Source organism: Hordeum vulgare, chromosome 5H (assembly GCF_904849725.1).
Source record: "Hordeum vulgare subsp. vulgare chromosome 5H, MorexV3_pseudomolecules_assembly, whole genome shotgun sequence".
In the NCBI taxonomy this organism is placed as follows: domain Eukaryota; kingdom Viridiplantae; phylum Streptophyta; class Magnoliopsida; order Poales; family Poaceae; genus Hordeum; species Hordeum vulgare.
The window spans coordinates 503,631,179-503,646,006 of NC_058522.1; the positions used below are offsets into that span (position 1 = coordinate 503,631,179).

Genomic DNA, 14,828 nt, shown 5'->3' on the forward strand with positions numbered 1-14,828 from the left:
CGAGCACTGGGGACGCGGGGCAACCACAACAGACTCCAGAACTGCCACTTGAGAGGACGCGAACTGACGCGCTCGGGCATGCTGCACCCAACGTTGTAGACGCGGACTGCGAGATCGCTTGCTGTGGCGCGTGACGAAGGTGCAAGACGGCAATGGAGCCGATTGTTGGAGAAGAAGAATGCCGCGAGCACCGACACGGAAGTGCGTGGCCCCGCGACGGAGAAGCGCCTCGACGTCGAGAGGTGCCTCCCGAAGCCACGCCGAATCGTCGACGACGAAGGAGAGAGCGCCGAAGAGGATCTGGTGACCCATACTCGAATCTCCACCGGACGACATGACGAAAGGAAGTAGTCGCAAACTCGCCGGAAGTCGCTTAGACGCCTGCCCCACGGTGGGCGCCAGCTGTCGTGGGTATAAGCCTGACAGTAGATGTGTAGGGTACGAATGAGATGGGCAGAGTCCTAGCTACGGCGAGGTTGTATGAGTTCAGGCCCCTCAGCGGTGGAGGTAACAGCCCTACGTCCCAGTGCTCTCGGAGCTTGTTACCGAGTGTGATATGGAGTACAAAGATTCGCTAACCCCTTTACCAGTGGGGGAGGGCGGCTTATATAGAGTGCGCTGCCCCCCACAACGGTTTTGACTCAGGGGTGGAGTAGTGGCGATTGAATGCGTGCGTTACAGGTAACGTATGCTCTAAATGCTAATAAATGCACCCGGAAACGTACGGCCGTTTCCCTCCGAAAAGGTTACGACATACCGAGTGTATCCAGTCGGTGAGCCTGGTGTTCTCCGAATGCTAGTTACCGACTGGATGATACAGGGCCTTTTACCGACTGGATGATGGGGATACCTTAATTCAGTCGGGGCAGACTTAAGGTCTTGTCCTTTGTGTGGGGTAGTCCTGGGGTAGGACATGTAGGGCAGGCCTATGACCCTACCCTAGGACTATGACCCCATCAGTGACTGCACGGTCGGTCGCCGTCGCCGCCCAACTGTGGTGGATGACACACGAAGAAGTTAGAGTATCTACAACCACGTTCCTTAAATAACCCCTCATATGCAGACACATCAAATCAATGTTGGGATAGGAGAGGAAAAAAAGTGATCCAATCGGACCCCCTCATAACGTTCGTATATGCTCGGTCTGTCCAAGAACCCTCGTGTGTGTATTAAATATGAGAAGGATATGAGGGCTCGTGGATGCGTCCGGACGTGTTTGTTCAGTCCGTCACATAAGACGCGCCCCCAACCCGGACCACATTTTTCTTTTCTTTATTCATTTTTTCTTCCTCGGGTTTCCTATTTTCATATGTCCAATTACTTGCACATGATTGATGAAGAAGAGAGAGAGAGAGAAATAATAAATAAAGAAAAAAATGGTTTAAGGTGGGGTCATGTCCTGCGTAGCGGACTGGTCGAACGCGTCTGGTCGCGTTCGCGAGCCTCATATCGTTCTCATATTTGAGATGTGCATGAGGGATGAATCGATTTTTGTGACCGGTCACGGACTACCCAGACATTTGAGACGGGTTTCAGGGATCCGACGGTAGATGCTCTAAGGTACTCTAGTTTTTTCTTTTTTTAGAAATCATCTAATCTAGTTAATATAGTAATATCAACATTTTGTTTGTGTCGTACTACACCTGCATAGACCCGAGGAAGCCAAGATCGCGGCTCAACCGAAGGGATCCGAAATATTATTTGCATGATCGTTGACTAATCTTTCGATATTCTCGCGCTGAGCATTCTTTTGGGTTGCGTCGTGTTGCCTTTGGCCATTGTCGTTGTCCGCCCAACAAGTCCGAGCGATGTGTTCCAAGAAAAAAAGCCCGAGCGATGTGTCACTGGACACTTGTATCGATCCCTTTCCTTCTCGCGGGCATGCCTCAATAAATTAAAGTTTCCGCTGTTTCTTTTCTGAACAATCATCGGAGGAGAGGGTCTTCATCTGAATGTATTACTCAAAGGATCAAAGGTCCGAAGTCGAGTTACACATTACATTATTGATTGTATTGAAAGAAAATGTACAAGCGCTAAGACATGACACCCTTCCTACTAATTGCATTCTTAAATCTAAAGATCCAAAGCGTAAAATCCGAGATGATATTCCTAATAGTACCGGGGAGGCATCTCGTTACGAAAAACGCGAGCATTTTTGAAGTCCCATAGCATCGAGAGGATGGAAAGGGCGACGGTAAGCCAGATGTTGTGTCGAGGCCAATCGGAGTCAGAGTATCCCAAATTAGGTCGATGGTGAGAGGGACCTGGAGGCCCAGCCACGACTAGACCTGAGCTGCACATGGGTAGAGAAGGGCGAGGTGTGTCACATACTCGAGGGAAATGCCGCAACGAGGGCTAGACGAGCCTGCAGTGATGGTCTTGCGATGTAAGTTCGCCATCGTGCTGAGCCTGTCACGACAAAGGAGCCAACCAAAGATCTTGACCTTGATAGGTGTCTTGGAACCTCGATGTACCCAACGTTGAAGTCGAGCTCATGGTTAAAGAAAAGCAGTGAGTAGGCGCACCTGAAGGTGAACGAGGAGCCATGGGTGAGGAACTTGTCATCGGGCGCATCGCAAATGATAACATCCTGCAACAAAGACAAAACAGACGCCAAGCTCGGCAGAAGCCACATTGGTTAGGTGGTTTCGAAGAGTAGCGAGTAACCATTATGCATGACATGAGATACTAGGACATAGGGACACGTGAAGTGCGAGACGATGTCGGGGTAGGTTTCCACGAGCAGGGTTGACATGAGCCCAACGTCAAGTGAGAAGAAGGTTGACGTGCCATTGTTGATAAGGACGAATGAGATTTTACGAAGGCGGCAGAGCTGTTAGTTAATGATTTTTCAGAGGTAAGGGGATTTTGAGGCTTATTCACAAAGTCTAGAAAGTAGTCTTGTAGGAACCAGTTTACCTAATATAAGTTTGGTTTTCGAAGGAGTTTGAAAGCAAATTTTATGAGGAGGCAGTTGTTTTGAAGAATGAAGAGACCCTGACCCTTGCATTAGTATAGTACTGTGGCTGTCGCAACCTCTTCTGCAGCAATTTATTCATGTCTTCACGAAGTGGGATGAATTAAAAAAAGGTTTCCTCTGCTTGATACGTGCAAACCACAAACATGGCGGTTTCCCTACGTACGTTCCACAAAAGAAGAGGACACGTACAGCTTCTACATGCAACCGCCGTCGCGTAGGCTCTTTTCTTTTTGTCCGTGGGATCAATCACACATTCACGCTCACCCAGCGACAAAAAAACAAAACAAACACTGCAAGGCTCGAACGTACCTTGACTTTTACTACTCCCTCGTCCGATATTAGTTTTATTTTTGACGAAAAGCAGCCAGTGCTGATTTCATTTCAATTAAGAGAAGGCCATACAGAGAGAATATTTGCTTTGTCGAATGTTTGTTGCATGTCATCTCTGGGTAGATTCAATGGCTACCAGTAAGTCGCAGTATTTTTCTTTTCCTTTTCCACTACCACCCACTCATCGAAAAGGAGGCAAATTGTGGCGCTGGGTCACCTGCAATTTGCTGTCGACTAGTGTCTGATTAGTTGTAGTAGAAAACGACCTGCCTTCCATGTATTATTCGATGGGAAAGGCGTCGGTTTCTCCACTCGATAATTGGAGGCGCATACGGAGCCGATGTGCCCTGACTAATGTCACACCTAATTTTAGTTTGAAAAACACTACTCCATAAATCATGCAGCAACTTACTTTGGATGGTGTTTTGAGTATATAACCAGCATCGAAATCCTTGACCAATTGTGGAGAGACAGGTCGTGGCGTGGTCTTTCAATCAATCTCTAAAATATTTCAAGTCGGACCACGATCTGTCATTGCTGGCGGGATAGCTAGTTGTGTACAATCAATCTGGACCTTTAATATATGCATCCAAGTTTAATCTTCGTATCGGAAAGTAAAGAATATCATTGATTGGCATTGATTTTCCAGACTGCAAATCATTGCAGTACCACACCAGGTGACGCTGCAAAATCCTCATGGAAAAGAACATATGATAGTTTTGGCCGAAAATAAAATATGATAGTGAGAGATTGACACTGATGCTATGTCCACTATGTTTATTCCCTCATAGTTTTAAAAAGGCATATTTCAGCAATAAATTATAGAAATGTTATTCCCATGATAAATTTAATGATAGTATTTTCCACATCACCTCCAATCTAAAATATTTTAATACCTATTGCTACTAATCAAAGTCAGGGAAATTTAATTTCACACTTTCCAGCAGAATTTACAAAAGAGAGGCTTTTTTGGCTCAAAGGGAAAGTGGAGGGATAGGAAATGTTCGTTAATCAACATTTGTCGTCCGTTCAGCTCAAATGGAATGGAGCAATGGAAAAGTAGAGGAATGTTTTCTTACATCCCAATTTCAAAGGGAAACCGTCGGAATTTTACAACCTACTTGGACTTCCTTTTCTACCATCTCTGTCACGGTTTTGAAGGCACGGTTAAGTTTGCGGGCATTTCCACAACACACAAGGTTTAAGACGCATTGCATTTACTCCTAGTAGCTAATTAGTATTTTGTTGTACTACTTCTATATACATGTGTAGTATGAATGCTATTTTTTAACTCATTTTAGAGCCAATCAATAACCACCTAGGTTCTAGAGGATTTTCATGCACGCCTTCTAAACCGTGACGGAGTAAGTATATGACATCTATGTATGAAGTACGGGGCTCAAGCATAGTTCGGTTTCAAAATAAAAATTTCTAGTAGTATTTTTGGATCACCTCTTTCCCCTCGAGTATTAGGAAATTTTTAGTAGTATTTTTGGATCACCTCTTTCCCCTCGAGTATTAGGAAATTTTTAGTAGTATTTTTGGATCACCTCTTTCCCCTTGATTATTAGGAATTTTCTTCATGGAAATTTACAGGTAAATAAGTAGAACATTCAACAATATTCGTTGACATTTTTTGAGAATTTTTCATTGTAATGTTCACGTGGTGCACTTGATCTGGTGAGTCGGGAGTAGAAACTACATATCCTCGTGAAACCCTCATCCTATAATTAATTATTTCCTCGCGGAAATCCTATTAATTAATAATTAACCAATATGGCAGCCTGGCAGGTCATTTATACCACTTATAAAAAAAGGAATATAAATATATAAGTTGGACGGAGGATTCGCGGCTTTGGAATCTATATATGCCGGGCGCATATACGACGAGGGCGTCCGGACACAGACCATCTCCCCCCAATTGCTCGTCTCCTCCTCCTCCGCAATCAGGCTCGACAAACGAGCCGGTGCACCCAACTTATCATGCGCGTCAATGAATGCCACGCCACACACCCCCCTCAAAAAGAGAAACAAAATGCCATGCCATGCCATGCCATTGCTAAACTAAATAAAATAAAATCTCAGGGATGAGCGGCCCGTGTTTAGGACGACGACGAACGTCGATGACGATCCAGTCCAACCCCACCCCCCACATCGCAGGCACGGCACGCACGGCTCCATCCACGTGCTGTCCGCGCCCAACCATCCCCACGTCGCCCCCCTGCGTTGCGACGACCCGGCCAGCGGAACCGGAGCCCAACCACCCGCAGCGCCCGGGCGCATGGCATGGCATTGGCATTTGACCCCGGCGCGGGGCTGCGCAAACCCGCGGACAAAACCGACAACGGCCAAAAGTCACCGCGACGTCGGCGGGCGGAGATACAGGGGGCCAAAATCACCGGGAGGGAACACGCCGCCCGTGGGTGGTGTGCGCTGCGCGGGTTCGATACAGCTCACGCGCACGCAGCGCAGCCAGCGCAAGCCTGCCCAAGTAGAGTAACCCCTCCCCAAAAAACCAAAACCGATACCGATTTACTCCCCACCACCGGCAGGCAGGCACCCACCCCCTTCCCCCCTTCCTCCTCCTCCCCCCAACCCCGCCGCCCCCAATTCGGAGGAGGCAGGGAGGAAGGCCGCCGGACGGACGGACGGGGACTAGTAAGTAGCTAGCCTAGACCCCCCCTCCCTCACTCCCTCCACCCATTGCGGCTCGGCCGCAGCCAGGGCAGCAGCGGCCGTCGACATGGACGACCTTAAGCAGATCCTGGCGCGGCCGATCCAGCTGGCGGAGCAGGTGATCAAGTGGTCCGACGAGGCCTACACGTTCCGGCAGGAGTGCATGGACCTCAAGGCCAAGGTGGAGCGGCTGGCGGCCCTGCTCCGCCAGGCCGCCCGCGCCGACCTCTACGAGCGCCCCGCGCGCCGCATCTTCGACGACACCGAGAAGGCGCTCGACAAGGCGCTGGCGCTCGTCGACAAGTGCCGCGCCCACGGCCTCGTGCGCCGGGTCTTCACCATCATCCCCGCCGGCTCCTTCAAGAAGATGACCAACCAGCTCGACAACTCCACGGGGGACCTCTCATGGCTGCTCCGCGTCTCCGCCTCCGCCTCCGCCGCCGACGCCGACGACTTCGACGCCCACATCGGCCTGCCCCCCATCGCGCAGAACGAGCCCATCCTCTTCCTCATCTGGGAGCAGATCGCCGTGCTCTACACGGGCAACCTCGACGCCCGCGCGGACGCCGCCGCCAGCCTCGTCTCCCTCGCCCGCGACAACGACCGCTACTCCAAGCTCATCATCGAGGAGGACGGGGTGCCGCCGCTGCTCAGGCTCGTCAAGGAGGGCCGCCTCGAGGGGCAGGAGAGCGCCGCGCTCGCCATCGGCCTCCTCGGCCGCGACCCCGAGTGCGTCGAGCAGATGGTGCTCGCCGGGGCCTGCGCCGCCTTCGCCAAGGTGCTCAAGGACGCCCCCATGAAGGTGCAGGCCATGGTCGCCTGGGCCATCTCCGAGCTCGCCGCCAACCACCCCAAATGCCAGGACGCCTTCGCGCAGCACAACGCCATCCGACTGCTCGTGGGCCACCTCGCCTTCGAGACCGTGCAGGAGCACTCCAAGTACGCCATCACCTCCAAGATGTCCATACACTCCGTCGTCATGGACAAAAAGAACAACAACGGCATGCCCGACCTGCTCGATGCCGCCGGGGAGCAGCATCAGCATACCACGGGGAGGCACCCTGCTGGAAATGGTTCCCAGACCAAGAACGAGATGCACAGTTTGGTCCAGTCCACCATGGCCTCAAAGTCCAACCCCAACCCCAACCCCAACCCCAACGGCGGCAGCAGCAAGGGCAGTAACGGCGGTGGTGCTATCGCGTCAAAGCAGCATAATGCATCGCTGTCAGGGATGACTACAAGGGGCAGGGAGTTCGAGGACCCCGAGACCAAGGCATACATGAAGGCAAATGCCGCCAAGGCTCTGTGGCACCTCGCCAAGGGAAATGCCGCTATCTGCAAGAGCATCACCGAGTCAAGGGCTCTTCTCTGCTTTGCGGTTCTTCTTGAAAAGGGTGAAGGCGAGGTGCAATACAATTCTGCCATGGCGCTCATGGAGATCTGCAGTGTGGCCGAGCAGAACTCAGACCTGCGACGGTCGGCGTTTAAACCAACCTCTCCTGCCGCCCGTGCTGTTGTTGACCAGCTCCTACGCGTCGTCGAGAAGGCTGAGTATGACGACCTCCTGATTCCCTGCATTGTCTCATTGGGCTGCCTGTCCAGAACGTTCCGTGCAACAGAGACTAGGATCATCGGTCCATTGGTGAAGCTTCTCGATGAGAGGGAAGCAGATGTCTCCAAGGAGGCAGCAATGTCCCTTACCAAGTTTGTGTGCACGGACAATTACCTGCGCGTCGACCATTCCAAAGCAATCGTCGATGCGGGTGGCGCAAAGCATCTTGTTCAGCTCGTGTATTTCAGCGAGCAGGCGGTTCAGCTGGCAGCACTCACCCTCGTATGTTACATTGCACACAATGTCCCAGACAGCGAGGAGTTGGCACAAGCGGAGATCCTCACGGTGCTCGAATGGGCCTCCAAACAAGCATACATGATGCAAGACCCGACGATAGAGAACTTGTTGCCAGAAGCCAAGATCAGGTTGGAGCTGTACCAATCCAGAGGCGCAAAGGGCTACTATTAGGTCACATGTGCTGTGGAGATGCGTGGGAGAAGAATATTAACGGTGTTCTTCTTTACAATGTCCAAGTGCTGTATATACATGGAGTGGCTTCTTTTCATACTCTGGCTGGACTTCTTTTGATCCCAAACATGGCAAACTTTGATTTACATCTTTGGTTGGGTTCTTGGTTCATGGAGGTAATTTTGTTCCAGGTGTCCTGGGGGGGTTTGTAGGCTCGCGCGCGTACAGAACTTGAGTTGCTTTGTGGTGGAGTAGTTTTGGGAGATTAGCATCGTGTACTCTCTTTGGTCTAAATGTTGTATCATGTATATTACATTTCACTCGTCTATCAGAGAAAAATTCTTAAATCATAGAGCCTTACGTTTTTCTTACATATGACCTCATGGTTTGCTTGACTGCTTCTGCAAATTATGCTGCTCAGTTGCTGACTGCAGAAAAAACCTCCAAGTTTTTCATGCTTGAGATGCAACAGAGAGGCTCTAACTGCATCGCTGTTCAACTGCGGCAGAGATTAATATTCTAAAATATGGATGATGAATCTCCCAGGTACATGCTTCCATCTTTATACCGTATCTTTAGAATTGTTTCTTTTCCTTCCTTGCGTACATATTCTCTCGGTGCTGGTCAATCTATATTTTGATATCCAATGCTAGGTGTGTAGCCAGCTTGATTTCTGAATCACTTTTTTTAGCAAACCCCCTTCGATTTCATTGAAAGAAATCATAGTCTGATTACAAACTATTGTTAACCAAATGAAAACCGCAAGAACCAACAACCAACATCCAGGACTAGGTCAATTACAAAACTGGAGGCACGATGACCACAACATGAACATAACATGATCCAGAACCAGAGGCCAGACAATAGGATCAACATAAACATAACATGATCCATGACCTACCAGCTGAAACTATAGGATCTCCATCTGTCAGCCATCATTCCGACGAACTCCCGGCCTCCACCCTTGCGACGTCCTGTAGGCTTCATTTGCTACTCGCTCGACTAACTTTGCTCCCAGCTTCCGCAACATCGTTTCTGGCTCCTTTGTCTGCAAAATTGACCAATCGGCAATCCACGAACGCTTCAGCCTCACAAGGGTTATTGATAGTTTTTCTTTCAAATATAATGTCATTTCTACATCCTCAGATAGTCCAAAACATAGCAACTGCACCAACCAAAACAAGTTTCTTATCATGTTTAGGGAACAATCTGATCCATCTACCCAAGCAATCAGTGAGGCAATCAGGAGTAGAATTTTGATCAAAGGCACATTTCATCAGGCTCCACATCAAACCTCTAGCAACGGAAGAAGTAAAAAACAAATGGTCAATAATAGTCTCATCCTGACCACAAGAGGCACCATTCTTATTACCTTTCCAGCCCCTCTTAAGCAAATTACCTTTAGTTAAAATGCCTTTTCTAGTCACGAGCCAAATAAATATTTTGACCTTAGCTGGGATGAATCACTTATTGATATGAATTTTGGAGTTATTTCCCTCTAGGAAATACGCACGATGGTCGTTTAACTTTTTATATGTCTGCTTTTGCATGTCCACATGAATATACCAGTTCTTGTACGAACCAACCCTATCATTGTGGATGCAGTGCTGGTGAATAAATCATTTGTTGTTCAGGAGCCTTGTTGTATCTTCCCGTTCATGGCTCACACCCTCCACATCATTTCAGGAATGGAAGGACCTCCTTGGGCTTGTGTGACTTTTGGTATACGGCGCATTAACAGCGGCTTCTTTCCATAGCTTCCTCCATCCACGTGGATGCACTGTGGTCTAACCAGCTGATCTTTGTAGTTTTCCCATCATCGGCCTGTTTTTCTGTGGCGCACGATCCATAATGTTGAGGTATGAATGAATATCGCTGTTGTCATTTTTGGTGCATGGGTCCATCCCGTTTCGTTCCGGGATTCGGCTCCCCTGATTCATTTCCCCAGCGGGTCAGGTCCTGTTTTCTGCACAATAAACAGCCATGGGCGGTCCTTCCCTGCTTTCTAACCAACGACTCCATTTTCAGCAGCAGCCAGGAACTGAATTTTGCAGGTGATGTGATCGGTCACCATGTGGAGCTCCTTTTTCCCGTGGTCCGGTTGTACTGCATATTTATTTAGCTGAAGGACCATGTTTTTATTTTATTTTTTGCCTTCAAGTCTGAACGATAAGTACCATGGCCGAATGCTTGCTGGGTGTGGTGGTTTCGGTCTCTATCTACTGTCAAAGCCTGCGTCGTCGCTGAAGGGTATCATATACGTATGCAGATAAAAATGTGAGGTTTGTGATTGGACACATGAACGAGTCTCACTTGAGGATTAGTGGTTGGTGTGGGTGATGATGGATTGGTTGGTTGGGCTTGGTCCTGGTGTGTTAGTTAATTATAGGCTGGTGGTTTGAGGTTGTCTCCATCTGATTGTTCAGTGACTTGTTGGGCTGGGTGCACGCTGGGAAAAAGAAAAGCTCGACGTGCAATGTATGTTTAAGTTTTGTCACTGTTAGGACCCCTACTACTTCAGCTGCCACATCAGCTGTGTCCACTCCGTCAGGGACGGCTGCATCCACAACAAACCCAAGGGCTAGCGGATAGGGAGCTGCCATACAAACCTGTACACAAAGGATGACGTTTGGTAGCCTGCATCACCACCAAGCAACTAGTGGGTGCCATAAAAACCCGTACCTGGAGTATTGGCTCGCATCTGCACGGACCTTAGAGCAACCCAGAGTCTGGCTTGCTAGGGATGCGTTTGGGGCACGACGCATGCCACCGTGCAGAGGAAATTGAGGCGAAGATGGCGGGAGAAAGAAATCAGCCGGTGTAGGATGGCGTGAAATGTAGCATCACCCTCCGCCAATTACTCACTCACCTCTAGCGCTAGGACAAACTCGGTCTCAATTCTTGTCTTGGTCGTTGATGGTGACTTAGTCTGTAGAAGCAGTGATGACGACAGCGGCGACGACTACAATCTTCGACAACAGGACCTGCTTCTCCCCATCATCCTCGACACCGCTTCATTCGCGCCATGGCCGTCCTTTAGTACGTTAAGTAAGGTGCGTAGTCGATTTAGCCATTGCTCATTGCACCATCGGTCCACCTAGGTTATAGACGAGAATGGACGAAGTTGGTTGTTCAGGCAGCAACACTCATAAGTGTGATTCAGGTCTGGCTCGCGTCGGTCCACAAGAGAGCTGAACATGTCATATGTTATGGTTCAATGTTTATCCAAGATCGGGAGAGATAGGCCAATCTGAATTGCATTTACAACTGTAACATCGTAGAGGCTGTGAAGATGCAAAGACCACTTTTTATGGAGACCTTTAGGAAGAAAGGGCTACTACAAGATAGCATCCACACCTCTGTGGATGAGCAAGTTCTCATGTTCCTTCATGTTGCAGGTCATAATTAGAAGTTCGGGGTTATTCACGACACGTTAAGGAGATCAAGATCATTGTCAGGTATTTCAAGCAAGTTTTGTATGTTGTTGGGGGAGCTCAGAGGAGAGAGGATCGATGCACCAACCGAACAAACTCCTAACAAGATCCACACGAGCCGAAGATGGTGCCCGTATTTTAAGGTGAGCACTACTTGTAATTCATGCCTTCATATATGCTAGTATTGTTCTAATACAACCATAACATAGTTCCGTACCATCATAGGATTGCATTGGCGTAACGAATTGTACTCATGTGTCTGCTAGAGTGCCGAGGACACAAGCTGCATCATTTAGGGGAAGAAAGTAGTACACAAGACATAATGTGCTTGTTGCTATTGACTTTGATATGAAGTTCACATATGTGTTAGCTGGTTGGGAAGGATCAACTAATGATGCTAACATTTTTGCTTACAGCATGGCTCGACCTAATGGCATTAATATCTCTGATGGCTAGGTATACCTAGGAGATGCTGGCTATGCATGTCGTCCCTATTTTCTTCTCTAATTTAGAAAATCATGTACCATTTGAACGAGTTCTCTTCCAAAAACTATTCTAGGACTGCACATGAATTGTTCAGTTTCACACACTCTAGCCAAAGACTTGTGGTTGAAAAGGGCATTTGGAGATCTGAAGAGTAGATTTAAGATCATGGACCAGAAGCCCACCATTTTTTCACCCATGTTAAGCTTGTTCTTGCATGTTGCATCCTTCATAACTCGATCCTATAATGAGGTTGCAATGAGCTTGTGCCATAGGAGGAAGTGTGACGGTTGCTGATGTTGAAACCTCCGGTCATGGCATGGATGCATTTTACAATGAAGCTTGGAAAAACTAAAGGACGGAGTAGGCTGAGGCAATATAGGCCAACAAAGGTAAGACAAGGATATGAAGAAGAAGAAACGATAACAGCAACAGAAGAAGAACAAGCAACAACAACAAGAGAAGAAGACGACGGACTTACAGCTAGTTCAACATCATGACTTTTTCCCTCTTGAACAATATAAGTTTTAAATTGTATTGCTATTTGTTAGTAGTTAGGATGAACTAGGGAGCGACTTTTTATTGGACGGGGGCATTGGCTCCCCTTTTTTGAAAGATTCAAAAATAATATTTCCAAATTTCAAAAAGAAAAAAACTGTGAAAACTTATACCTATTCACGACGGGTCTATGAATTTTCATCAAAAAATATTATGATTTGAAAGCTGCACAAAAAAAAAATCCAGGCCAATAATAATAAAAGATTGGCCAATAGTAGTAAAAGATTTGCCCATTTTCATTTATGTATTTGTTTTTTTTGTCTACGTCACGTATGAAACTATATTATTATAGAATTTTTTTTGTACGTGTTATATGTATATTTGTGTGTGTACAATTTTTTCAACTTTTTTTTGCACTATAGAAATATGTTTATTTTCTGAAGTCCACTAATGCACCCGTTCATCAAAGGGCATTTCCGGGATGAAGTGGAGTTGGTATCTCTACTCCTAAAGGAGGAGTTGGTACGTCGTTCGTCTCATACCCCTCTTTCTGATGGAAGGTCAAAAAAATAAAACAACAATCAATACTTTCCATATACAAAACCAATCAACCATGCTCGACCACCCCTTCCTTCTAATGGTGGATAATACAGATGAACAATCTACAGTTCCCATATACAAAAAGACCCTAATAAGACAACAATCAAGATTTCACATATACAGAACCAATTAGTCATGTTTGACCACCCTTTCCTTCTAACGATGGATAACACAAATCAACAATCTAAACTTTCCATATAAAAAACCAGCAAAATAAAACAACAATCAATACTTCCCATATACAAAACCAGCAAAATAAAATAGCAAGCAAGACTTCTTATATACAAAACCAATCGGCGATGCTCAACCATCCTTTCCTTCTAATGATGGATAACACAAATTAATAATCTAAACTTCTCATATACAAAATCAGAAGAAAAAAATGAAGACTTTACATATATGGAACCAATCAGCCATGCTTGGCCACCCTTTCCTTGTAATGATGGATAACACAAATCAATAATCTAAACTTCATGTATGTATAACCCGCAAAATAAAACAGTAACGAAGACTTACCATATACGAAACCAATCAGCCATGCTCGGCCAACCTTTCCTTCTAACGATGGATAACACAAATCAACAATCTAAACTTTCCATATACAAATCAGTAAACAGCAATCAAGACTTTTCATATACAAAACCAATTATTTATGCTCCCCTTTCCTTCTAACGATGGATAACACAAATCAACAAACAGTCGTTCGTTCTGGCCCCCTCCCTTAGATTTTTTTTCCTATTCCCTCATAGAACCGATGGACCAAAACCCCAAAAAAACATGCATTGAGATCTAAGCACGTTCTCCCTCCTAGACCCTAGCTAGCCATCTCTCGTTTCTTCTTCCACGCCGAGCGTCGCTACCGCTCCATTTCTTATCTCTCCCTGATATTCTCCAACACCTCATCTCCTCTCGTGTCTCTCCCCAACATCATGGTGTAGATGGTGGTTCCGCTGATGGATTGTGAGTTCATGAATTTTGCATCCAGATCCCGTTGTTTTCTTCGCAGTCCCATATGTGCCATCGTCTTGATTGATGTCATCGTCTTATAGCACAAGAATGATTCCATGATCAATACGTCCTCCCCATATATTATTTTCTATTTCCTCATAACCGATGGACCAAAAAACTAGAAACAACCCACGCATTGAGACCTAAGCACGTTCTCCCTCCTCGATCCCTAGCTAGCCTTCTCCCGTTTCTTCTTCCATGTAGAGCGTCGCTACCGTTCCATTTCTTATCTCTCCCTGATGTGTTCCCAGCCTCATATCCTCTCATGTCTCTCCCTAATATCATGGTGTAGATGGTGGTTGCCCTGATGGATTGTGAGTTCATGACTTTTCCATCCGGATCCTGTCATTTTCTTCGTAGGCCCATCTGCGCCATCACCTTGATTGATGTCGTTGTCTTGTAGCACATGACTGACGCGGCCTTCATCTACCTGGCCACCTTTGGACTATTGTTGTCTACTCCAGGGATCCTCCCCGTGCCCAATCTTACAAGCAGTTGTCGTCTACCAGGCCATGAAATCTTCTACTCGGATGCTAGCATGTGTTTTTGTTGCACAGTCACAACCATCCATGTGCACTTCAAAAATGTATGTATACAAGATTCATTGGGGTTTCTTTTTTCCCCATAGGTTTCCTCTTCGATCTCATACAAGATCAATCTATGATCCATCTCACTCGCATACATGCAAGATGGAGCCGAGTAGTGGGAGTTCACATGCTAGGTATTATTTCTCATATGGATGTCACAGGACGAGGACGAAGATTTGGAGGAACGTACCCACAATGGCAAGGGCAGCAAC

At 47.1% G+C, this 14,828-nt stretch overlaps 1 protein-coding gene across 1 annotated transcript; it reads left to right on the top strand.

The window, feature by feature from the left end:
• Positions 1-5,607: 5,607 nt before the first annotated feature.
• On the top strand, positions 5,608-8,353 carry LOC123400146. Its single transcript, XM_045094563.1, has one exon. It carries the CDS (start codon positions 6,054-6,056, stop codon positions 8,004-8,006), a length of 1,953 nt encoding a protein of 650 aa, XP_044950498.1. The 5' UTR covers positions 5,608-6,053; the 3' UTR covers positions 8,007-8,353.
• Positions 8,354-14,828: the final 6,475 nt, after the last annotated feature.

Excerpts from the sequence above, each read along its gene's own strand:
- LOC123400146 (XM_045094563.1), top strand. The coding sequence starts at position 6,054 with ATGGACGACCTTAAGCAGATCCTGGCGCGGCCGATCCAGCTGGCGGAG.